Source organism: Nansenia antarctica (assembly GCF_963989245.1).
Source record: "Nansenia antarctica genome assembly, chromosome: 10".
Classification (NCBI taxonomy): Eukaryota; Metazoa; Chordata; class Actinopteri; order Argentiniformes; family Microstomatidae; genus Nansenia; species Nansenia antarctica.
In genome coordinates this window covers 6729332-6755160 of record NC_137680.1, presented here as the reverse complement: position 1 = coordinate 6755160, position 25829 = coordinate 6729332, and the positions used below count along the sequence as shown (strand labels likewise).

The following is a 25829-nucleotide window of genomic DNA, read 5'->3' as shown; positions in this document are numbered from 1 at the left end:
CTGGGAATGAATGTGAGCAAATAATGATCAAACGAAAGGGGTACTGTGGGGAACATGGCGCGTTCCGACCTGCAGGGGGAGCCACAGGACGGTTGGTGAAGGGATGGGGGCGCAATTGGCATCAGCCGGTGCCAATTGCGCCCCCATCCCTTCACCAACCGTCGTGTGGCTCCCCCTGCAGGTCGGAACGCGCCATGTTCCCCACAGGTACACATCTCTATTAGCCTGTGCTAAAGCTATACTGATGCCTCTGCTGTTTTGAGAAGCTGCTTGAGAAGAAGCACTTGTGATAACGTTTCATGGACAGAATTGCGTATATATTAATAATGTACAGAATGTATAAAACGCCTGTTAAACCGTTTGCCTTTTAATTTTGAATAAATGATTTGGTTCTGATGCTTGTCTCGTTGCTTATAGTCATGTGTTCACACGGGGCGGTGTGATGTGTTTAACCTTCAGCACAGTCAAGTGCTCTTATCAACATCTGAAGTGGCTACATCTTTCCTCTCTGCTTAGACCTTACTATAGCCAGGTGCAGTCAAGCCGTGTATTGCCATGTCTGAAGTGGCTACCTACCTCCTCCTTCTCTGATCTTACTAAATAAATAGCCATGTGGACTTTGGTTTCAGGTAGGTGCAACAGAAGGATATGAGAGAGAAAATCTTTAGAGATAAGAGACATGACTCCAACTTGAACAATATTACTTGTTTTTTATTCTTTTTTTTTGAATTATTAATACATCATACACATTTTTTGTCATATATATAATAATATACATATACTTTAATACCCAGAGGTTCACATTTGTTTCTCCATTCTCAATATGCTTTTTTTTTTTTTTTTTTTTAAACCAGAAGTTGTTGGACTAAAACTATTTACATTAAAAAAATAGAGTGATAGAAATGTGAAACAAAAGACAATACTCATCAACGGAGAAGTAAAATGACAGAGGAATGGAATCTGTCTGTAATATAAACACCAGAATATGGGATGGGAGCCAGCGAGTAGAGGGAGCGGAGAGGCTGGGATCTGCTCTGAAACCTCACTCCCATTGCAATGTTCCTTAAAAAAAAAAAAAAATCCCCCCCAAAAAAATCCCCTCTCTTTTGAGGACTGAATAGAGGGAATCCACTTAATGCTGATCTGAAGGGATTACATCGGAGTAAACAATACAGTCATGGCTCCATCCTGCCCTCTGATAGTGGGTATAGTAGTGATTAAATAAACCCATTCGGTCCTCTCAGATCTTCACACGTGCCTGCCCTGGGGGTAGGTATCAATTTGGAATTTGAGGGGGCAAAAAAAAGCTAAATCTGGAATACTTTTGCCCCAACTGAAAATATCCCCAGACCCTGAGCCTCTACTTCTGTGCAGATCGGAAAGAATCAGATAGCTGTTAGCAATATGCAGACAGTCATAACTATGGCATACCATCTATAGAACCTTTCAGAGGGTTAGGTAGGTGAACCAATCCAGTCACTTCAGATCCCTTAGGTGGTACCCTTAAATGATCAAGGGCTGAGGGGAAGGGGGCAAGGTTTTAGGATTGGAACACAGCCAGGGTTTCCAGACCACAGTGTATTACAGCAGTGCGTTTTCAGAGGGATGGAAACGAGGGATGGAGAAAACGGTTAGATGATTGAATCTCAGGGGTGAGTTGTTGAATGGATGAATGGATGAGGATGGAAGGTGGAAGGAGGAGGAAGAGTGTCATCCCTCAAAAGGACCATCTTCTCCTGTGTGCAGGGGCCCGTGTAGAGAGCAGATGGGGGGGGGAAACAGGGGGGATGGAATAGAAGGATGGAAAAAAAGAGGTGTATTTCAGAAGGACCATCTCTCCTGTGTGCGGGGGTCCGTGGAGAGGGAGGGGGATTCTGGGGCAGGCTGGGTGCTGCTGTCTTCTCCATTCAAGCCTTTCCTACACACAGGACACGTATCATGCTGAAGCGAAGGAGGGGGAGAGAGGAGGAGAGAGGGGGAGAGAGAGACATCAGATGCAAGCTTTAGCTTTGGGCAGATTTCTCTCCTCTCTAAGTCGTTTGTCTGCTGGACTAAATGCTGCTCAAGCTTATGAGGGTGCTCTGATTTGTTATGAGACCTCCTAGTATCAAACAGCACCAAAATATTACCGTACCCCTAACCCTAACACTTCAGAATATCTAACACCAACATATCTCTCCCATCCACCCCCCTAAAAAAGTCCCAAGGCACCAGGCCTTCATCACCATCCCTCAGTCCTCCATGCTGCCCCTACCTCCCTCCTTACCATTTCCAGCCAGGGTACTATACAGTCGGAGTGGAAGAAGTGGTTACAGGGTAGCTGTCTGACCGGCTCTCCCACCGCAAAGTCCTCCTTACACACCGGACACTCCATATTGCAATCTACACAAGAGAGGGAGCGAGAGAGACATGGAGATATGCTTTATACTACTGTTACTCGTGTACTATAATTAGCCTTGTTGATATAAATGTACCATACAAAAAGAGAGGTTAAATGGGAAAGTGCAAAAAGGAGGAAGAGAGAGAAAAAAGGGTATGAGATATAAAGTGAGAAATAAGTGAGAAAAAGTGTAACAGTCAATCAGGCACTAGAATAACTTTTGACTAGACATTAAAATAACAGGAACCTAATAGTGTGTATTGCCAAATTCCTGAGAGTCCCATTGAGATGATTTAAAAGCATAATACACATCTCACTGTTAATGACAGGAGACAACAGTTATGTGGGCCCCAGACCAGAGAGAGAGAGAGAGTGAGTGAGAGTGAGAGAGAGAGAGAGAGAGAGAGAGAGAGAGAGAGAGAGAGAGAGAGAGACAGAGCGAGAGAGAGAGGTAGTCCTAATTTACCCCAATGAGTCAGCTATCAAGAGCACTGCAAAAACCACACAGGCCAGCGAAAACACATGTTCCCAAATAGGCCAAGGAACTATGGAGACAGACAGGGACGAGGAGGGAGAGGAAGGAAAATGCCGAAAATAAAGGAGAGGAGGAAAAAGACAGAAGACGTGCGTTGACGATGGAGGCCGCCAGGAAAGACCGGTGGAGGAGGAAGCAACGTGAGGGGAATAATGTGGGACGAAGGTGAAAAGGAGGAGAGGAGAGACTGACCGGCTTGTTCCTGAGAGACGTTGACTGTGGGGAGGGAGCAGATCTTCTCTTTCTCTGCAGGAGGAGGGCCTGTGTTCTCAAACTGACCTAGCAGCTACACACACACACACACACACACACACACACACAAAATACAGTTGAAACTAGAAGATAATAGCCTTTCGGTCTCACTTTTATGGCTTTGTACAATCCATATCTGCAGCTGGGTCAAAGGAAAAGAGGAAGAAAGTAAAACGCAAAAATAGAAACATGTACTATCAGAAGCATCCGGAACGTTCCGTTTGCCCTTTGACAATTAGCATACTGTTTAGTATGAAGCAAAGACTGGTGGCCGTGCATACTAAATAGTATGCCAGTACGGATTTTAGGACAACAGATCACAATACCAGGGGGGTTTCAGAGATTTGTAGTAAGAGATGAGATTAGGAAAAGCTAAATGTCTTTGTAACTTTTCCAGGATGTGTGTGTGTGTGCATTTTGTTTACCTGTGTGATGACTGCGTCCAACCCTCCTTGTCCCCATGCATAGTCCCCTGGGTTAGAGTGCAGCATCCCTGTCCTGGCACACACATTCCCATAAGAGTGAAATGATTAAGACGAATAAGACAATCCGATGACATCTATTAAGACAGTAACAACATCAATGTTTTTTATTTGATTGAAGGAATAGCGTCACACTATAATCCTATAGGGGGAAAGAGAACACAGTTCTTACCATGAGAGGGGAGGTGCGCCAGGGACTGCAGAGTTGGCAAATAGACCAGCTAGAAACTGTTGTACTATCCTAGAGAGAGAGAGAGAGAGAGAGAGAGAGAGACACATTGGCAAGAATCAACCAAAAACCAGAGCAAATTGGAATGCTATTTGGTAGGGATGTCCCGATCCCACTTTTTCACTACCGATACCGATACCGGTACCTGGGCTTCGGCGATACCGATACCGATCCGATATTTGTATACATTTTTTGACCCCTGAATAATAACAAATACCTCCCCAGTATATAGTCCACACCAACAACAGTTAAATTAAAGACTGCCAGCCTTTATTAAAGCAACAAATGCGACGTGTTGTGGATTGGAACTACGGATCATAAGCTTTCAAATGATGTGTCATACATTGAAATCCGAAAAAATATGAAGTTAGAGTCATTTGAATGTTGTTAGACGTCAGGAACATATAGGGTTAACCTCTTTGTAATGAAACCGGAAGCACACAGCGCTATGCGCATTTTAAGCGCATATAGGACTCGCGTGAAGCATTTCTGCGACTCGCGTGAAGCATTTCTGCGACACGCGTTTCTGTTCACTGTTTTCATTCCCTCATCGCTTATACACATAAGTTTGACTGCGCATGACAATAGGATCGGATCGGAGCCTTTTTTTTCTGGTGCGATCCCCGATCCAGCATTCAGGACCAATATCGGGTCGATATCCGATATCAGTATCGGATCGGGACATCCCTACTATTTGGCCCTAAACAGAAAATACACAGTGGCAGAATACCTGAGTACTGTGACAGACCCAAAGCTAAGGAAATCCTTGACTATGTACAGACTCAGTGAACACAACCTGGCCATCGAGAAAGGCCGCCACAGGCAGACCTGGCTCCCCAGACCAGACAGACTGTGCACCCACTGCACACAAAACCAGGTGGAAACAGAGCTGCACTTCTTAACTACCTGCCAGCTGTACAAGGACATCAGGGACACATACTTCCCACTGATCACCAACATCCAGGGAGACTTTGAGGACTTGACCAATGTCGAAAGGCTACCATATCTGCTGGGTGAGGTACAGCAATGTGCAAACACAGCAGCAAGATGTGTTAGCTGCTGTGATAGAAAAAGGCAATCAAATGGGCTAAAACCACCATAAGAATTGAAACAAGTTTTATTTCATTTATTTATTCTAGGATGTAATCTATTTGTAATCTATTTATTTGTAATCTAGTATGTAATATATTTATTTATTCTAGTATGTACATGTATGTACATTACATTCTTTTTGTTTTTTATCTTCACACTTCACATGCTTTGGCAATGTAAATGTATGTTTCCCATGCCAATAAAGCCCTTTGAAATTGAAAATTGAGAGAGAGAGAGAGAGAGAGAGAGAGAGAGATAGAGATAGAGAGAGACGGTTGAACGCACATGCATAAGCACACACATAGAACATAGTACAGAAACTTCCTATCTTAAGTCATAAGTTAAGATAGGAAAGTATAAGATAGGATTTTTTCTCTCAATTTGGTATTACAGAAGCAAATCCTAACTATTTTATTTACTTCATCCTATCTTATCTCATCCTAAATATAAAATCCAACGTCGATTATCAACATTTATGTCTGTTACCTAGCAACCAATGGTACTTCCATCTTGCGCAGCTCTTTTGTAAGGTAGCCTATACTTTGTAACGTATTGTAACGTCCCTATATTGTAAACAATAATATCTTATCTTATAATGGATCAGAAACAACGACGGGCAATAAACTTCAAGACGTTGTTATTATTATTATTCAAACTTCCTAAACATTTTGATACATATTATGTGTACATTAAAAACTGTAGTCATCATCACAAGTGATGACTACCCCTCTCTCCCCCCCTCCTTCTCTCCCCCTCCTTCCCCACCACTCTCCACTTGTGATGATGACACTGTAGTCATCATCACAAGTTAGAAAATGGGTTTGAAATGTAAATGACCAACTGTCACTCCTTGAAATGTAAATGACCAACTGTCACTCCTTGAACAATAGCAACGGAATTCTGTGAAACCTGCAGCCTTAAGGCCAATGCAGTTTTTTTTCACACCCACCCACCCAAGTGTGTGGGTGTGAATGGAGAATCGAATGTTGTCTTGCGACAATATCGCATCGCACGCCGTGTGCATTGTCTCATTCAAAACAATGGAATCGAATTCGCGGTGCGACAAAATCGCACGCCGTGTGCATTCATTGGGCTTTACTCCACCACCTGGGTGTGATTTTTGACAGTTAGGACAGCCCAACGGTTATCCTAAAGTTAGGTGACTTTATTTAAGATTTTGTGAAGTTAGGAAGCTTGTGTAATACACTTTTCCTATCTCAAGTTAGGATAGGAACATTGATTTAGGAACAGTGATCTGTAATGGCTTTTTGGTCCTAATCCTAATTACCATGGTTACCAAACAGTTAAGATAGGATATGCAATTTAGGAAGTTTCTGTAATACGACTAGGAGGAGCACAGAACACAGATTAAAGCAGGGTTCGACAGTGCGACTGTTTTGGTCGCATTTGCGAGTGAATATATTTCTGTGTGACAAAACAAAAAAAAAAAAACAAAAAAAAACTGAACTACTGTCATGCTACTTATCTTACGCAATCTTATGTTCGTTAATAAGATCACAGCGCATCTAAACCAATGCAATCCTTTGAAAACAGACACGTGACAGACACGTGACCCGCAAGCACAACAAGCGCGCATTTACATTTGAAAATCCTGTCAGAAAAAGACCGCTGTTAAAATGAATCCGATTACGGCATACTTTAGCAAGAAGGCTAATGTTAGCAGCGTTCCAGACAGAGAGGAGGTAGAGGGGGGTAGTGGAGTCAACATTACAGCTGGAGACGAGAGGAACGAAGAAGACAGAGACGGGGAAAGCGAGGATGAGAGCGCCCGGTCAGAAAGTGTGTCAGGGGAGGGGGAAGGTCATTATCCGCGCGGTGATAATGGCGGTGCCACTGCCAACGCGAAGTCTGGTCTGACAAAAGTGACAAAGGTCTACAGGTACAGTGCCGAGTGGCAAACATCTTTCCTGTGGCTGTTGCTGAAGGAAGGGAAGATGTATTGCAAGTGGTGTGTCGCCCACATGAAGTTAGCTGGAAAGACCGTGTTTGTGTCAGGAGACGCACAGCTGAAACGCGACACAGTGAAAAAACATGGTCTGTCTCGCAAACATGTGAAATGCAGGGAAGCTTTCATGTCAGCTCAGAACAAGCCCCTTGAGAAAGCTGTTGGACGCCAGAAGGCTAGCTCCAGTGAGGAAATTAAAAGACAGCTCAAGTTAAAGTTTAACATCGCTTACTACGTGGCAAAAGAAGAGATCCCATTTATTAAATTCCACAAATTATTCGCCCTTCACAAGAAAAATGGCGTTGAATTAAATCCAACCTATAGTAATGACAAACGATGCGCTGACATGATCGGGCAGATAGCGGATGCCATGAGAGAAGACCTTGCTGTGAAGATCAATTCCGCACACTATCTCGCCGTACTGATAGACGGGGACATGGACATCACGAACACAGAGTGTGAGATTGTATATGTACGTCTTCTTGACAACGGGAAGCCTGTGAACCTTCTGGTGGGACAACAAGCCCTCGAACATGCCCATGCCATTGGTAAGTTTTTTTTTAATAGTCTTAATTTATGTAAGTTGTAATTAGTCTATTTGGTTTTGGAGACTATTGTGTTTTTCTAATTGTGTTTTTTTCTGTAAAGGGGTTCTGAAGGCCACAAAGGCTGCCGTTGCAGCTGTTTGTGAAGGTGATGGAGCGGCATGGATGCAGAAGTGTGTGTCGTTTGGTGCTGATGGGGCCGCAGTGAACATGGGCAGGCAGGGGGGGGTGATAGCCCATCTTCAGCGAGAGGCAGGGCCTCACATCATACCCATCCATTGTATGCCACACAGGTGAGTGTAAATGCATAACGCTACACTATACATAAATAATTACTACCTACTGTAAACTATAAATACTATGCACTAAATAAATAAGCCTATGATAACACTACCATATACATAAATACTGTACACTATAAATACTATACACTTAATAAATACTACACTTTAAATAAATACTCATGAACACAACCATTCATAGTTGCATTACAATCTCCATACTCTTAACCTTGAAAACATTTTTAATTAAGTGGCAACACATTTGTTTGAGTCTCTTGTGTTGGAAGAATATGTCTGCTTCTTACACAGATTGGAGCTTGCCATACTCACTCTACAGAAGACAGAGCCAAAGGTGTCGATAGTCTATGATCTCCTGCACCTCATCTGGAAGACCTACCACTACTAGGGATGCACCGAACATTCGGCCACCGAATGTATTCGGCCGAATATCGCAAAATAAAGCACATTCGGTATTCGGCCGAATGTGTGAAAACACCGAATGTTTACCACCGAATAGTGGCCGTGTTTTGATGACGCAATACAATTAAATATAACTCTCAACAGGCGCGCGGCGCGAGGCGACGCGCTTTCAAAACTGGCTGCGTTCGTAAATTCACTCAGGAAATCCGATCAGCACTCGTGGAATGCCTCTCGTCCAATCAAATGACTCGGTTTCTCTATGACGTCGGGCCCAGTGCGCTCCAGCGCTCTCAGAGCGACTTTACGAACGCAACCTTACACTCATCTAGCTAGTTAGCTTAGCAGTCGTAGCGGAAGAAGCAGAGTTGTTGCCTTGTTGAAAACATAATATTCAGACTCCCAGCTGTTCTACACGAGTTTATGACATGCAGCTGTATCATGCGGTGGTTTCCATGCAAACCAGAGACTATAAAAACAAAATATATTCATTCTGAAATAACATGAACTATTATCCTTACACTCAGGTGGACTCAATTCAACTTGTTGAATGACTTGTTGAAGACATTTAGCATTTGACCTAATTTTAAGAGTGACAAAGGGTCTGAATACTTATGTACGTGAGGTATTTCTGTATTTACATTTTAATACATTTGCAAACATTAAAAAACGTTTTTACTTAGATTATGGGGTACTGTGTGTGGATTGATGGCAAATCTATTAAAAAATGTGAAAAAAGTGAAGGGGTCTAAATACTTTCTGAAGCCTATGTAGAGACAAATCATGAATATCATTAAATTGAACCCTGGAAAGCAGTAGAGATTAAATCCCACGATAATTAGTTATAATAAGTTATATATAAAAGTTCTTTTTTTTCAATCTCAATTTCTTTCTTTGAGAAGCATGAATAAAAAGCAAAATGTATTTAGTTTATGCAATATCAAATTAAAAACTGCCGATACACATTCGGTATTCGGCCAAGTGTTTCCTTAAATTCGGCCTCGGCCAAGAATTTTCATTTCGGTGCATCCCTAACCACTACAGTGGAAAATCTAAACGAGAGCTCTGTGCTCTTGGACAGGAGCTTGGAGTGGATGTCCACAATCCCAGCAGTGTCAAGGTGTTGTATTTAATACTTATCTGGAATGTTGTTTTGTTATGGACATGATTCAGATGTTTTACCCTGTAAAACACTTAATAATAATAATTATTATTAAGGGAACTCGGTGGATCCCCCACATTCACCGGGCGCTGAAGGTATTCCTGCAGTATGGAGAGGGGAAGGACCGTGCCAGTGATCCTGATCAATACTCTGTGGTTCTCCAACATATGGAGCATCTGGCAGCCTCACAGTCCACTTCTGTGGAAGTGCAAGGACGGGCCAAAAAGGTCAGTTTTCTTGTGTTGACCACTATGAATAAATAAACTAAAGTTAGGCTTTAAAGAATAGGTTAAAAACGCAAACACTACTGTCATCAAGTTGTTAGATGGTTACGTTTATTTTCAACAGCTAACCATTTTTTATCGTATCCATTTACTCAACTACTCAACCGATAAAGAAGGAAATGGAGACTACACTTTTCTGTGTATTCTGCCACTTTCTCTGTGACCTGTTTGGCCTGCTAGCCAGCCTCAGCCTCACACTGCAGAGGAACAGTTTAATCCTCCCCACAGCCACTTCAGAAATAAGAAAAACGTTAACCAAGCTTCAGGCACTCAAGACACAGCCAAAGGAAGGTGGCTTGTTTGAGAGAATCCTGGCCACATTCGCACAGCAGCAGGGAAATGAGATGAGATTCCAGGTTAGTTTAGGATAAGTCAGTGTTTGTGATGTCAGGGTTTAACATTGATCATCTTGAGGATTATGCAGGGTTGAGAGAGTTTGAGGATGAAATACTGCTATGGTCACAACCAAGATTTTGTGTGTGTGTGTGTGTGTGTGTCTTTTGAAGGGAATGACCCTGAAGGGGAACATGAACGGCCTCACACATCCACAGCTGAAGCGACATGTGGATGCTGCCATTGACATCAGCATGGATGCTATCAAAGCGAGGTATGGGCAACAAACACTAAAGGAGCTCTGTGCTCTCTTTTGTTTTTAAAAGCATCACACCAAGGTAAATCACAAATCGATTGTGTTGACATCGCAATAAATCTTCTTTTTTAGGTTTGGTAGTTTGGTGTCAGATGAGGGCGTCAAGTCTACGCTGGACTCTTTCAAAGTCTTCAACCCTGATGCCTGGCCAAAAGACCAAGCCAGCCTACTCACTTATGGAAATGAGAGCGTTGCAGATCTGGCAAGGCATTTCCATGAGCCTCTGACAGGGTAAGAATGCATTTTAAGACATTGCATTGACAGACGTGAGACACTAGTTGCATATGTGCTAACCCAATTGCTCTCTTCTATCCTTCAGAGCGGGGTGTGATATTCCTGCCCTGCAACAGGAATGGGAAGGGCTGAAAGTACTCGTAAGCGAGAACTTCAGCGACAAAAGCTATGCTGAGCTGTGGGAGGTTCTCCTCACAAAGGACCCCTATAAGAAAGACTACCAAGTAAGGCAAAGTAGATCCAGATAGCCCTACACTTAAACACATTCATGTTTATTGTATGTATGTTGTTTTTTAATAGTGAGAGGTGAGGGTTAAAAATTAAGTAAAAATGAAAATTGTTCTCCCCTTAGAACATACTGGAACTGGTCCAAATTATGTTGGTGCTCCCAATCTCGGCTGCCCAATGTGAGAGGGGGTTTTCAGCCCAGAACCGCATTAAAAGTGCAACCAGAAGTAGGCTGGCCGTTTCTACCACAGAAGACCTAATGCGAATCAGTTTGGAGGGGCCTCCGCTTGAGCAGTTTGATCCAAGTCCAGCGGTTGAAAGATGGCTTGATAGCTCTAAGCGGGCCAGGCGACCAGATTATCAAGACTGCTGGACCACAGACATTCTTTGCATTTAATTGCTCAGAATTTATGAATTTTATATGAAAGCCTGGGCTTAATTATTTATTTATTCATGAATCATTTATTAATAAATGAATATTCTTACTTCCCCTTTACATTGTGTGAGTCTCCATTTTTATTACGGCCAAGAGCCGGTTATGATAATTCTGATATGTTATGATTATGATAATTTGTTGTCGTCATACGAAAATGTGCTACTGAAATTCTTGGTGTGCTACTAAATTTTTTGACATGGTAGCACAGTGCTACCTGGGGAAAAGGTAAGCGTCAAACCCTGGATTAAAGCCTGGTACACGCATAAAGATTTTCTTTATCTGAGAGAGACCCCACACATGAAGATAAAAAAATCACGGATTGAACAGTTTTGATCGTATCGTGTGTGGTGTGCACACATACATAAAGATCTGTCCTACGACAGTCTCGTCCCCCAAGCCAGAAATCTTGTGTGATCAGGGTAGTAGTACCCTGACTGACCTGTACGAGGCAGCCATGTGCGTCGGGACAAATAAAGTGCAGAAGAACGAAAAGAAGAAGTCAGCTCGCTTCCTGATTGGCTACATTCCATCCACGTCACAATCGGACTCGATCGGAGTTGTCGGGAGTTGCCCACACACAAGAGGACTTTTTAATATTTATGATCGTCGGCCCCGACCAGTTTCCGAGCAGATTGTCGGGAGAAATTGACTCTTAACACACCTCACACCACAGGATAATCTCTAGAGCCATCTGATAATCGGGTGTTAGCTGTCCTTGGTCGGAAGGGGGGAAATCGGGCCAAAATCGCCAGATTATCTTTATCAGTGTACCATCAGGCTTTAGTCACATAAAGTCTATGGTAAATAGGATTCAGCATTCTATGGCTTAGTGCATGTGCGGGGGGGGGATGTTGGGGATGACATAGTGATGACATTGTGATAGTGATAGGTCCAGACTCCAGACAGTGACTCACCCCTCCACGGCAGGCGAGCGGTCCGGTCTGCTACTCCCTCTGGACCTGTACCTCCTCTGGCTGTGCGGGCGAGGGGGGGGAACCGGCCCCCAGTGTTCCCCTCCTAACGTACTGTATTGACCCCCCAGGGGTCCCCCTAACCCTGCTGGAACTGAGCCTCCGATGGGACCCCCTCCCAGCCCACCGAGGCCCCCGAGACCAAGGCCAATCCCCCCTCCCCCTGCCACGCCCGGGACCCGAGGCTCTGAGTCAGGACTGTCTCCATCCACTGTGAATGGCCGCTCCACAAACAATAGGTGCCAGAGCTGGGGGGGGAGAGTAGATGGTGGGATGGGGGAGAGAGAGATAGAAAGATTGTGAGAGAGAGGGTGGGAAGGGGGAGGAAGAATACAAGGCAAAGAAGGAAGAGAGAGACAGAAACAGATATAACAAGTTTAGTACAAAGGTTACAGTCAGCCCTTGCATTCCTTATCACCTCCTAACTGTGCCCCCCCCCCTCCCCCGCAGTGTGTCTCATACCTCTGCAAACTGTGTGGCTGTGTCATCTATCCCGTTAGCGCCACCCTCTAGGAGACTGAGGGGAAACAGCGCGCAGGGGGCAAAAGACATCATTAGCAACCTCCACATACCTTACACACACACGCACACGCACACGCACACACACACACACACACACACACACACACACACACACACACACACACACACACACACACACACATCCAGGCCCTGAACACAGCAAAGACCTAGGTTCTGGGCCCTGGACAGTCTGGACGGATTGATGGCAGCTGCTGGATTGAAAAAATCAAGTGTAGTGCTGAGGCACAAATGTGTACATTTCAAGCCTGCAAACTGCGACACTTTAAATGAATGTGCAATAACACTATGTGCAATATGACAACCCTAGTCGTCTTACCTGTACAGTATAGTGGATAGTGTACATAGCCTTTATTTATGTAAACCAGCTCCTTTCCCTTCCTGTTTTTTTTCTTTTTTTTTCTTTCCTAGCACCAGGGGAGCCACCCCTCCCAAATTTCGTTGTTTGGTACCTGTACTATATCAATGACAATAAAGACCATTCATTCATTCATTCATTCACGGCATTTTCTTCTAGCAGTGTTTGTCAGCCGTGATCCCGGAAGACTCTCTGGCCTTGATGATTATTAGATTAGTGTGTCGTGCTGAGCTGCATGGGACAATAGTCCACATGAGCGTTTCCAAGACTAGGGAACAGACATTAATAATACATATATAGTTCAACACCAAAATTAAAAAATGTAGGCCTAAGTGGTCTAAATTCATCAAATTAGACCTAGATTCAGGAAACTATCCTCCATGTCGGCTCCACATCTTCCATGACAAGCAACTAAATTACAATTCGTATTCTCAATGAGATTGGGGGGGGGGGAGGGGTGGCCAACCCTGCTCATGGAGACCTGCAGTAGTGTGCAGGGTTGTAAGACCCATGACCCGGCGGTTACTAAGATGCTTTAATGAAGTGCTGATTCATTGGAGTACTGCTTTTACAATCTGGGCTGTGTGGCAGACAGAACTACGGGACAGAGATCTCACCTTGAGTCTTCTGTTACTTCCTCTATGAAGCCAGACTCACACCTGGGACAGATGTACTCCTGAGAGAAGACACACATGGCATTCAATGAGACAAAGTCATTCAGAAAAAGACAAAGACACAAACGTTGAATCAACAACACGAGACACCTTAGGCCTAAATTATTTCCCCCTCTCAAACAGTGGACATCAATGGTGAACACAGTCAAACTCCTGAATCCAACTACAGTGTTGACACTAGACTGACCTAAATAATATTATTTCGGAAACAGCCGTATCAGCACGCTGCACCGTCCGTCCTCTTGTGTTATTGCGACATTATTGACTACAGAAGAGGTTTGTTTTTCTCAGGTCAAGACATGGGCCTTTCCTACCCAGGCACGGTGTTACGAATTGTAATGTGGCACCACCCATGCAGGGCCATCTCACAGGCTGTTCGAGAATGAGGAAATACACGTGCAAATCTGAGGCATAGATAGAGCAAGACTCTGGATATTTTTGCACAACAGTCTAAAAGGGAAGCTCGAGCTCCAGGAGCCGTTCTGGACTAGGTCCAGGTTTGTGCGTTTAACTTTTTCGACCGCTGACGCAAGATCATGAACGACTGTGTATGCCCTCATTGCTATCCTGTTGTCAGGGGGGGGGGGGCGGGGAACATGTAGGGGAGGTCTAGGGCCAAGCCTACTCAAATCACTTCCGTAAGGGGAAAGCTGCCCAGAGAGTGCTTGGGTTGGGGACAGCATCACCAGAGTATGTGTCTTAGGCACTCCTTCACTCCCTCCATCCTTCAGTTTGGTGGTTTTGAGGTGACAGATGAACTGGGTGCGTGTAGCCATATGGGCATAGCTAAAACATGCCTCAGCACAGTGTGTGCGCGAGACTAGCGGGCAGATTTAGCCTCAATGGCTGGAAAGGGAATAACAGGGGGATTACCACCCTGGCAGTCTGTACACCTAAAAGGATTTGGCCTCGCTAACTTGTTAGACGAGATGATTTACTGACACATTGACTGACAGACGGGACGGAAATGACAGACAGACACTGGTGACGTGATGGCACTATAACACTATTGATAACTTGGGCGTACAATGAAATAACAACGACAACAAGCCAATAAGTATAGGCTAATACTATATATACCAGCCCACAGACAGTCAGTATTGTTGATCAATAAGTCATGGATGTCATGATATGCGAAAGGTTGAGCGCAGTCTGCATTTCACTTTCAGTTTTCATTGTGAAACTCCCCCCCATATCAGCCACGACAGTGTCTTGGTATTTTCACTGTAATCCGACCGGTTGAGTCCAAAGATTCCCAGATAAGTACCTGTCCCTCTCGCGGATACGGAAGACACGGTAGAACCCGGAATGACACAAAAAAGGGAAACCTCTCAAACACTTAAACACCCACAAACGTATTAAGACAACTGGCCCGAGATACGCTAAACAATACACTAAACAAGTTAAGCTGGATAAACTATACACTTTGAGTTAGTGAATTACGCCATACATACCTTTTCGCTAAAGTTAAAGTTGTTTTGAAGTTTCTTAAATAAATTCTATTGTGAAAGGAAGCGAGCTAACAAAAACAAACATCTAAGGCTAGGCTAATGCTAGCTATGTCTTAGCCGAGGCCCCTAGCTAAGCGTAGCGTTAGTAGCAGTTACGCTGAGCTAGGCTAGGCTAGGCTAGGCTAAGGGGCTAGCCGCTAGGGGTGCAGCCAAATTCTACATTTTGTGGCCTCGGACTCGAGTGTCAACCTGGGCAATAAGAACAGAGACATTCACACGACGTTAACGGCCGACTTACCGGGAGCTTGGGGCTCACTTCTCCCTTACAACAGTGGCAGAAGAACCGATGATGCGGGGGTACAGACGCAGCCTCCGCCATCTTCCCCTGGAATGGCACAAACAGTGACGTCGCTCCTCCTGCCCCACCGAAGAGGTCGGTCCGCCGCCAGCCCGGTATGCAATGCGGCGACTGTAAGCTCTTGTTTGGGGGCAAGTGAAGCCAAGTTGAAAGGGCGGATGTAGGTTGTGTTGTTGGTGGGGACATGTGATACTACTACTACTGGTGCCCAAGTCGTGACGTTAGAATTATAAGGTTCTATCTCCATTTTTGGTCAAAATTGAGTTTTTTTACATAATCTGATCCATTAGGTGTTTATTAATGCCTGTGTGTTTTTTATTTATTATTTTTTTTAATGTTACTAATTTAGTTAGTAATTCATAAAACACAAAGGTTCCATCTCACAAAACATAATGGAATGTAACAATTTTGACGCTCAATATCTCTGAACTACCCTAAACGGAGATAGAACCGTATCATTCTAAACTCACGAAGTGTGACTGTAACACCAAAGAGGTTGGCAACACCAAAGAGGTTGGTCCGCCGCCAGCCCGGCATGCAATGCGGCGACTGTAGCTCTTTTGGGGGCAAGTGAAGCCAAGTTGAAAGGGCGGATGTAGATGTAGGTTGTAGTGTTGCATTGGTGGTGGGGACATGTGATATTTGGTTGTGAAGTAGTTTTTCTACTAAAGATTTCTTTCGAAGTTCAATTCTGAATCTGAAAAGGGTTGTTTTGTAAAGGTTTGTGGAAAATAACGGCTCACGTATGGATGTTTTAGTTTTTTGTGCACTTATCCGCGTGTTGTTAAAAAGACAGGATTTAAGCTGCCATATTATAATGTTACTAACATGAATTGTTAGTATTGATGATGCTTTTATGATATGATGCAAAACATCAAATGCATTTAGCCAGGCACGTAGGAAGGGGGGGATATCAGCCAGTGTCTTTTATTTAAAAAAAACGTATTGTAATGAATGAATGAATGTGTGTGACAATAATATTGTGGGAATCTATGTGCGTCACTGGGGTACTAGTTAAGTTGTGTAACTGCTGATGTGATGGATCTACTTTTCAGTCGCACAAACACGTTATTCTCTCGTCAAAAGTCACCAGAATTGCTCGTTTATCAGGTGTTTACTTAGCAACATTTTCCGTATCTTCTGTAATTGTCGGAATCGGGACAAATAGACAAAATGCGTCTCGCAATCTCTAGATCTCGCATTACGCGTGGTTAGTTACGTGGTGGTGCGCGTTGACATTTCGTGACGTTAGAATTATAAGGTTCTATCTCACTTTTTGTCAAAATTTAGTTTTTTTTTAACATAATCTGATCCATTAGGTGTTTATTAATGCCTGTGTGATGTTATTTAAAAAATGTTGCCATTTTTGAGTTAGTAATTAATAAAATACAAAGGTTCCATCTCACAAAACATAATGGAATGTAAACACTGACGCTCAATATCTCTGAACTACCCTAGACGGAGATAGAACCTTATCATTCTAAACTCACAATTTAAATGAGTTTGGATTGATGTACTACAGTATGCAATGCTACGCTCTCGTGATCTGAGCTGTTTTATCGGGTTTACCAATGCTTTTGACTTGTTATTCTCCCATGAAAAGTCACCAGAATTGCGTGTGACATAACAGGTGATATGCAACATTTTCTCTGGGTAGAAAGCCCCCCCCCCCCCTCGCGAAATATACTGCCTACGTTAACTAATCCGTCCAATAGAACTTCATCAGTATGACTAGCCTATGTTTAGTTGAAGTTAAACTGTCACTGTGTGGATGATCAGCTGTCAGAGTGATGCACTGCATCCTGTCAAATGTTGTTTATGGAGATTCTGTGTTAGTTTTGGACTTAATCTACTTGTGCCTGTTCGCCTACTCTTCCAGATGACGGCCCAGGAGGTGCGGTTGAGTGGGCTGCTCCTGCAGGAGCACTTTGGGGAGGTGGTGGAGAGGTTGGGCACACACTTGCTCAAGGGGGGAACACAGAATCTACGGAATATCGCAAATGAGACGGGCAACCCACTGGACCTGGTACACACACACACACACACACACACACACACACACATTTTAAATGCTTTATTTATGTCCACATAAATACAAAGTGCATTAAGGACATAAACACTAACCGTGCAATCAGTTCATTGGGAGTCATTCATTTACGTTTGTGAATGTACAGCAACCGTCGTACACATACAATATTAACACAGAGGATATTTCAAATGTGGGTTAACAGATACAATAGCATTACTGTGAAACAAACAAACACACACACACACACATACTGTACATACCTCCAAACATGCATATGCTCTGTTTGTCTCTCTCACCTAAGGACTGTGGAAACTCAAGAAAACCATGTGAGTGTTCCTGTCTCATGAGCCTGCCAGTGTCTGATCTGATCCCTTCTTTCTCCCTCCCTCTGTCTCCAGGTAAAGAAGTCTCTGTGTGTACTGATACAGCATGGAATTTGTGAGTTTCGGGTTGGCCGGCGAGGGCCTGGAAGCCCCGTGGAGTACCGTGCCTGCTGCGAGCGGGTCCTAAGGATACTGCGCTACCCGCGGTACATCTACACAGCTAAAACTCTCTATGGCGACACAGGAGAACTGATCATAGAGGAAATCCTACAGAGAGGTCACATGACCATGAGCAGCACTGTCCAGACAGTAGCGGACCGGCTCACACACAACATGGAGGGTGAGTGTGTGTGGGGGTGTGTGTGTGTGTGAGTGAGTGTTTGTGTGTGGGTGTGTGTGTGTGTGTGTGTGTGTGTGTGTGTGTGTGAGTGTGTGAGTGTTTGTTTGTGTGTGTGTGTGTGTGTGTGTGTGTGTGTGAGTGTTTGTGTGTGAGTGTTTGTGTGTGTGTGTGTGTGTGTGGGTGTGGGTGTGTGTGTGTGTGTGTGTGTGTGAGTGTTTGTGTGTGTGTGTGTGTGTGTGTGTGTGTGTGTGTGTGTGTGTGTGTGTTTTGACAGGATTGTCTCTCTGTCTGTCTGGTTGTAGAGGGTCGTTGTATGGAGTACACTGAAGTGGTCTCTGCATTCTCTAAACTGGTGGAGACACATTTCCTGCAGCGATGCCCTCCAGTGGCAGAGATTGGAACAGCGCCCCCTATTACCATAGCAACTCCAGGAACCCCTGCACCCGCCCCTACTGCCCCGCCCACAGCAGAAAGCCACCCCGACTGCTACAAATTGCCCCAAGTCACACTTACAGGTAACCTACTTGGTTTTACCTCAGACTCAGTTAAAACAGTCTTTTTCCAGATGGGTCTCATGATCAGGAAAAAAAAACTACTAATGTCTGTAATTAGATTAGATGACATTAGATTCAAATGTATACAACAAAATGCAATTCACCATCTAACCAGAAGTGTAAATAGATAAATGCCGCCCCTTCAGTATATGTTTGGTGTGTGCAGTCGTTGTTTAAAATGGTTGTGTTTTTGGGGTCAGGTCGGGGTAAACGCCGTCGCTCCAGTGAAGATGGTGAGGAGCAGAGAGGGGGGAAGAAAGCCAAGATGGACACAGATGTGAGTCTGTTTTAAGGCCAATGCACACGGCGTGCGATTTTGTCGCACGACAACATTCGATTCTCAATTCACACCAATGAATGAATGAATGTGAATGGAGAATCGAATGTTGTCGTGCGACAATATCGCATCGCACGCCGTGTGCATTGTCTCATTGAGATGCATTCGAAACAATGGAATCAAATTCGGTGGGCGTGTGCATTGGGCTTTAGCCCTGTACCCCTGTTTAATAGCGGCAAAGACCTCTGTTAGTGTTGACCAGGATGAACCGTCAAAGGGCCATTCGACCCTCTCTTTTCCTTTTTGTTGTCTATTTCTCTCACTCAGTCCACTCCCTTTTTCTCTCGCTCTCTCTCTCCCTCCCACAGACTAAGACACACGGTGACGAGGGGATCTATTGGCAGGTGAACTTTGAGAGGTTCCACCTGCACTTCAGAGACATGGCCATCATCAGCGCTGTGGCCAGCAAACTGGACCAGGTCCGTGTTGTGGACCGACCACTGTCGTACACTTCAGTACACCTAAGGCTACCGCCACACACTTCAATGTGATTCATTATCAATATAGAGCTGCACAATTAATCATATATATTAATTGCGATGTCGAGATCGGCCTCCACAATGAATTGATCGTGGCCGGGGACGATTCTTTTTTATTTTCATGAAAAAAAAAGAAGCTGACTCTGGTGGATTACGTCCAAGTTATTCATGGGATCATTTATCTGACCATTCACAGATGTTTGTGTTTTCTAACCGTAGATCAATATATTTGACTTTCTCTTCCTATCATTACCCCTGTGCCCCTTTAGACCAGCAGTGAGATAGTGCGGACCATGCTGAGGATGAGTGAGGTGACGACCACACCCTCAGCTGCTCACACACAACCCCTCTCAGCCAATGAGGTCTTCAGGTCTCTCCCGGCCAACTACAGCATCAGCCGGCCGATTCTGGACCAGTACCTCTCACTGCTGGTGGACGACCCGGTAGGAACAGATCCAGGATCAGCGTATTTTTGACGTATTTGGGGGTGATCACATGGTTTTTGAAACAGTAAAAGGATCTTTTGGGAGGAGTGAGGTTATTGTTTTCCCGAATTAGATACTGGGTTGTTTCCGTGCACCGTGCTAGCACATCCATCTATCACTTGTGTTTACCAATGTGGATCTTCGCTTAGACATGCCTCTGTGGATGGCTGGGAGGTGCAAGGCACTATGGACATTGTAGAACTTCATCATTCTGACACATTAATTCCTGGGGGGGGTATTCCATCAACATTGCTAGAGAAACATCCAGGCTTATTTGACTAAATCTCACAAGACTTATACAAAAATCCAGGCTTATTTTGATAAGTCGCGCAAGACATAAGGATTTCCCATTAGCAATGTTGATGGAATCCCCCCCTGGTCTGTTAAAAGTAAAATGTTCTCTCTTATTTGCTCCCATTATTTCTTTTTTAATTTTGTATTTCCTGGCGATATAGACAACAAAGATCACTAATAACTTGCTGTGAGTTGTGATGACAATCTGTGTCATTTTCTTTGAGCTGTTGGTGTAGAACTGACTATTGTTTCAAAACCATTGTCGTAGGGGCGCTTAGGTGGCGTAGCGGACTAAGCGCTGACCATGCACATATCCTGCATGTCATCCCTTCTCTCTCTCTCACCCATCCTTCCTGTCAAATCTCTACTGTCTCTGTCACAATAAAAATGAAAAAAAATATGAGTGGGACTGCCCCACTCAGAAAAGATAACTTAAAAAAAAAAATACATTGTCGTAAAAGAAAAATAACCTCTCCTTTTCACTGTCTACTTGACTCTGTTTCTCAGATGGAGTTTGTGGGGAAGTCAGGTGACAGTGGAGGAGGGATGTACGTCGTCAGTATCCTTTATCATTGAGACCGGTCACCCACTGTATATACACTCACTGTCATATACACACATTGCCTTAGACACACACTGTCATAGACACATATTGTCTTATAAACACACTGCCTTAAATGGTAAATGGTAAATTGATTGCACTTATATAGTGTCTTTTTTGCTGCTCCAAAGCGCTTTACAACGGCCTCTCATTCACCCATTCACACATACATTCACACACCAATGGCGGCAAGCTGCCATGCAAGGCGCCGGCCCGCTCACTGGGAGAAATTTTGGGGTTCAGTGTCTTGCCCAAGGACACTTTGACATGTGGCCAGCCGGGGCTCGAACCGCTGATCTGCCAACCTTGTGATCGTTAGACACCGACTCTACCTCCTGCGCCACTGCCTTAGACACGGAAGTAGCTCATAACACAAGAAATGGTTCTTCCTTGACTGATGTCTTAGACCTGCAAAGAGCACTGGCCAACCTGGCGAGATCTACACTGGAGTCAGTTGTACAGGAGAGGTGTGTGTGTGTGTGTGTGTGTGGATAATATGCTTTAATTCATTCATTCAATCATTCATTTGTTTAACTCACTAATTCATTCTTTCATCTTGGATTACCTATTCTCAGATTTGGCTCGCGGTCAGCGCGGATCTTCCGCCTGTTGCTAAGGAAACGTCACCTTGAACAGAAGCAGGTGGAGGACTTTGCCATGATCCCAGCCAAGGAGGCCAAAGACATGCTCTACACACTACTGTCAGAGAACCTGGTCCAGCTACAGGTAACACACACACACACACACACACAGTGTCCAAATAAATATTGTTAATACAGTACAATGTACAAACATACTAACCTGTTCATGTTCTACCTGTGTTTTTTTTTCCACTTTTCCAGGAAATCCCCAAGACACCTGACCATGCGCCCTCACGTACCTTCTACCTGTACACTGTCAACCAGCTCCCTACCGCCAGAATGCTGCTGCAGCATTGCTATAAGGTACTACTCCGTCTAAGACTAAGACCCAGCCCTAACCCAGCCTTGTGGCTCAGGTTGGATAGTATACTGTAGTGTTAATGTTCTAGGTGGAGCTATAACCATATTTATTCGGCATATTGCTTAACAGACGGTGGCCAACCTGATAGAGAGACGCCTCTATGAGACCAAGGAGAACAAGTGAGTGACACCCTCCTAAGACTCTGCCGTCATAATTGTATTTCCTCGTAGGGGTTAGTTTAATCGGTTGGCTGTTTGTTTGTTTGTTTGTTTGATTGATTGACAGGCGTCTGCTAGAGAAGTCCCAGCGAATCGAGGCGATCCTGGCGTCTCTGCAGGCCGGCGGGGCGGAGCCTGAACAGCTGACCGAGGTGGAGGAGATGATCACAGGCTCTGAGAGACAGCAGCTGGAGGCCCTCCGACATCATATTAACAAGTACTATTACAGCACTACAGTGAACCCAGGGCCGGTCCTAGGCATAGGTGAACTAGGCGGTCGCCTAGGGCGCCAAATGCCAAATGCCAAGACATTTAAATAATTGTATGTCTCTATGAATTTCATGTCTCTATGAAAATATGTCTCAGCCTACTGTCTCTATTATGCTTCGCGATTAGTCACACTCGCCTCTTGCGAACCTCCCCCCCCTACCTGCCCGCAACTAACGTGCTCGAAGATGGCTTACTGTTGAATGTGTGGGTGGTGATGAGGCAGTACTGGTGGTGGCGCCCCCCAAAATTGGGGGGGGTGGGGGGGGGGGGGCATCAAATCATACTCTCGCCTAGGGCACCTAAATGCCTAGGACCGGCCCTGAGTGAACCTCTACAGTCATACCCAAACAGCCGTACGTCAATCTAGATCATTTTGGTTCCTGGTTCCAGGCTGTCAAACTCATTCTCACTTGGCTGCCTCATCTTTCTGTCCTCTCTTCTCTCTCTAGGTTAGACTCCACTGAAACCCAGGTGGACGAGACCATCTTCCTCCTGGAGTCATACATCGTCTCTACTACGACACGCTGAGAGAGATGGAAGATGAGAGATGGATGGATGGAGGGAGGATGGGGAAAACACGACGGAAGAATATTTACGACGGACACACATATTATGTTTGACTCTTTTTGCCCAGTAGTTAACGTATAGTAATTATAATATTGTGCTACATTAACTTTTATGTTCAAGAATGTTTGTGTGTGAGAGTGTCTTTTGTTTTATAATATTCTTTCAATGAAGGTGCTTGTAAAACCTGATTTGAAATGTGAAATAATAAAACCTCTAGGTGGAGTGTGTTTTGCTACATTAACGTGAATGAATGTAAGAATAAATGACATCAACAAGTTGTACAAATGTACTTTTAATTTTCCCTCAAAACTGTAGGACACATGGAAGAAAGAAATGGATAGACATGTAGAACCGGGATGACATCAGAATATTAAATAGACGTAAATGTGGGTTGATACAATGTCTTCTTGGAAATACATAAAAAAATATTTACATTGTAAGTCGTCGTCCCCCCAACCCCTAATTAGTGGGTAGTGCATTTTCATTAGACCCTCTTTAGAGCAGTGTTCTTCAGTCCTGGTCCTGGAGTCCCACATTGTAGTGCAGGCCTTTTTCTCCCAGCCTTGCACTATAACACACAATGCTGAGGCGGGATTGTCTGTCTCTTTTGCCACAAGGATCTGCAGGAGAAGTGGACTTTTTGTGGTTCTTTGGTTGTCATGGATACTGTATCCGCTGACTATTGTCGTGACGCTGGGGTCGGCGTTCAGTCCTCGTGGTCGTCGTCGTCTTCCGTCCTCTGCTTGCGCGTGAAGAAGCCCAACTAGAGAGAGAGAGTAGAGATGGAGGGATGAGTGAAAGCCAAAGTGCTTCCTTTAACGGACTGCCAAGTGAAACACGAAATGTCAAGTGTTTCAAGGTGTACTGTGAGGCGAGGTGAACTAAGTAGTGTACCTTCCACAGTAAGAAAATGATGAGGGCCAATAGCAGCAGGCCTCCGATGATACTGCCAATCAGGATCCAGAGAGAGATGGGAATGGTCCGTCCCTTCAGCACCTCCAACACAGTCTGTTTCCGTAGAGGGAGAGGGATGGGGGGGATAAAAGAAAACAAGAAAATAAAATGCTTATTACCCTGCGTTAACTCTTTTGAGTATTTTGCTGAAGTAAATAGCAGGGTGGCAGCAGTCTCCTGCTGTTCTCTTACCTCTCTCAAGATGGCGCCACTCCCCAGAGTGACCAGGTTCGACTCCTGAGCAGCCAGACGATACGCACTCACTATCCTTACCGCCTTAAACTTGGCCTGACGAGAGATAAGGACACAGAGACACAATGTGATACAGCACAACACAACGTAGCCCAGCTCCACTGAAAAGTGATACCGTGTGTGTGCGTATCTCACCTGTCTGAAGAAGTTGTCGTGGACTCTGCGGCTGACGCGGATGAGAGCCGTCTGCCCTCGCAGAAGCTGATGCACCGTACACACCACCTCGACACACCATGAACTACTGCAATTCTACACACACACACACACCAGAGGGAGAAAGAGAGAGACATGTTACACACACACTTTCACTCACAAACAACTTCCACTCACAACATCCTGCTATAGTGCTACACATGACAGAGATATGTGTGTGTGTGTGTGTGTGTGTGTGTGTGTGTGTGTCTCTCACCAGTATGTCAGCTTGCTGCATGTCCTCAGGGTGTAGGGGTCGTACATCTCTCTGATTGGCCTTTAGCAGGGCCAGATCACTCTGCACACTGCAGTTCACCCCTGTTGCCTGGGAACAGCAGTGACACATGAAAAAGGAGAGATGTTGGGACATGCAACACTCAGAGACATGCACACAAATGCACACACACATACGCACGCATGCACACACACACACACACACACACAGGGGTAGTACTCACATTATAAGAGAAGATGTCTGTGACAGTGACAACACTCAGACATGCACACAAATGCACGCACACACACGCACACACACACACACACACACACACACACACACACACACACAGGGGCAGTACTCACATTATAAGAGAAGACGTCTGTCACGGTCATGAAGACTCTGTCTCCTGCCGCTACAGAGGGCAGACTCAGCCTCAGCTCCAGGTTACTCACAGAGTAACAGCCTAGGTTCTGCAGCTACACACACACACACAGTTTTTTTGTGTACCCGAAAGCAATTACAGTGTGGGTGTGCGTTTTTGTGTATGTGCCATTTACCCTGAAGTGTGTGTAGAATTCGGGCCCTATTGCCTCTGACAGGGTCCTGGTTGGGTGAACCTCATAGCGGTTCAGATTAGAGTCACTACAGAGAGAGAGAGAGAGAGAGAGACACACACACACACACACACACAGAGAGAGAGAGAGTTACCACAACCTTACAGACAGTACACAAACACAGTCAGCACTATCTAGCAGAACAGATAGGAGAGGGAGAGGAGGATAATGAAACCATTTTTAAATGGTAAGAATGACAACAGTGCAACTGACCTGGTGATGAAGAGGTCGGGTTCATACTGGACCACACTCTGGATCTGAACACTATTGTCACCCAACGTAGCCTCTCTCTCCACGCTGTCACTAAACACACACAGGAACACACCTATACAGTACACTGCTGCTCACAGTCCAACCAAGGAGCAGACGCTGACCAATGTACAAGAGATATTCAGCCATGTTCAGAAACCTACAGTATAAATGTGACAGCAACTGGTGAAACCTACAGTATATATGTGACAACAACTGGTGAAACCTACAGTATATATGTGACAGCAGCTGGTGAAACCTACAGTATATATGTGACAGCAGCTGTTGAAACCTACAGTATATATGTGACAGCAACTGGTGAAACCGGGAACAAGTCGCCATCCGAACGGACCGTTCAGACTTTAATTCTGGAAAGTATACCTAG

The 25829-nt window shown here is 44.7% G+C and overlaps 3 protein-coding genes across 3 annotated transcripts in view; 1 reads left to right on the top strand and 2 right to left on the bottom strand.

The window, feature by feature from the left end:
* Positions 1-803: 803 nt before the first annotated feature.
* On the bottom strand, positions 804-15550 carry rnf115a (ring finger protein 115a). The gene is made up of 9 exons (XM_080540161.1): positions 15465-15550; positions 13659-13717; positions 12606-12660; positions 12087-12391; positions 3822-3890; positions 3593-3665; positions 3108-3201; positions 2267-2382; positions 804-1941 (listed from the first exon to the last, which is right to left on the bottom strand). The coding sequence occupies exons 1-9, from the start codon at positions 15543-15545 to the stop codon at positions 1822-1824; spliced, it is 972 nt and encodes a 323-aa protein (XP_080396287.1). The 5' UTR covers positions 15546-15550; the 3' UTR covers positions 804-1821.
* Positions 15551-17403: 1853 nt separating this feature from the next.
* On the top strand, positions 17404-23164 carry polr3c (polymerase (RNA) III (DNA directed) polypeptide C; the record flags this gene model as incomplete). The annotated part of the gene is made up of 13 exons (XM_080540051.1): positions 17404-17550; positions 17952-18216; positions 18519-18731; positions 18971-19047; positions 19416-19526; positions 19856-20029; positions 20873-20924; positions 21373-21433; positions 21542-21692; positions 21809-21910; positions 22038-22087; positions 22194-22343; positions 22846-23164. 13 exons carry the CDS (start codon positions 17404-17406, stop codon positions 22922-22924), a joined length of 1632 nt encoding a protein of 543 aa, XP_080396177.1. The 3' UTR covers positions 22925-23164.
* A 505-nt stretch (positions 23165-23669) lies between these two features.
* The window catches only part of itga10 (integrin, alpha 10), a gene marked incomplete at both ends in the record, with an annotated part of 31249 nt that continues 29089 nt past the window's right edge, over positions 23670-25829 (bottom strand). Inside the window, 8 exons of the mRNA XM_080540155.1 lie at positions 23670-23726; positions 23858-23971; positions 24110-24205; positions 24305-24418; positions 24579-24686; positions 24944-25057; positions 25139-25223; positions 25409-25498. Coding sequence (XP_080396281.1) covers positions 23670-23726; positions 23858-23971; positions 24110-24205; positions 24305-24418; positions 24579-24686; positions 24944-25057; positions 25139-25223; positions 25409-25498 — 778 coding nt within the window. The remainder of the gene's footprint in view (positions 23727-23857; positions 23972-24109; positions 24206-24304; positions 24419-24578; positions 24687-24943; positions 25058-25138; positions 25224-25408; positions 25499-25829) is intronic.

What these genes read in the sequence shown, in the direction of transcription:
- rnf115a (XM_080540161.1), bottom strand. Translation starts at nt 15,545, where the DNA reads ATGGCGGAGGCTGCGTCTGTACCCCCGCATCATCGGTTCTTCTGCCAC. An exon ending in TGGACGCAGTCATCACACAG is followed by an intron (nt 3,202 to 3,592) that starts GTAAACAAAATG and finishes GTGTGTGTGTAG; the next exon opens with CTGCTAGGTCAGTTTGAGAA. An exon ending in TAGTACCCTGGCTGGAAATG is followed by an intron (nt 1,942 to 2,266) that starts GTAAGGAGGGAG and finishes CCTTCGCTTCAG; the next exon opens with CATGATACGTGTCCTGTGTG.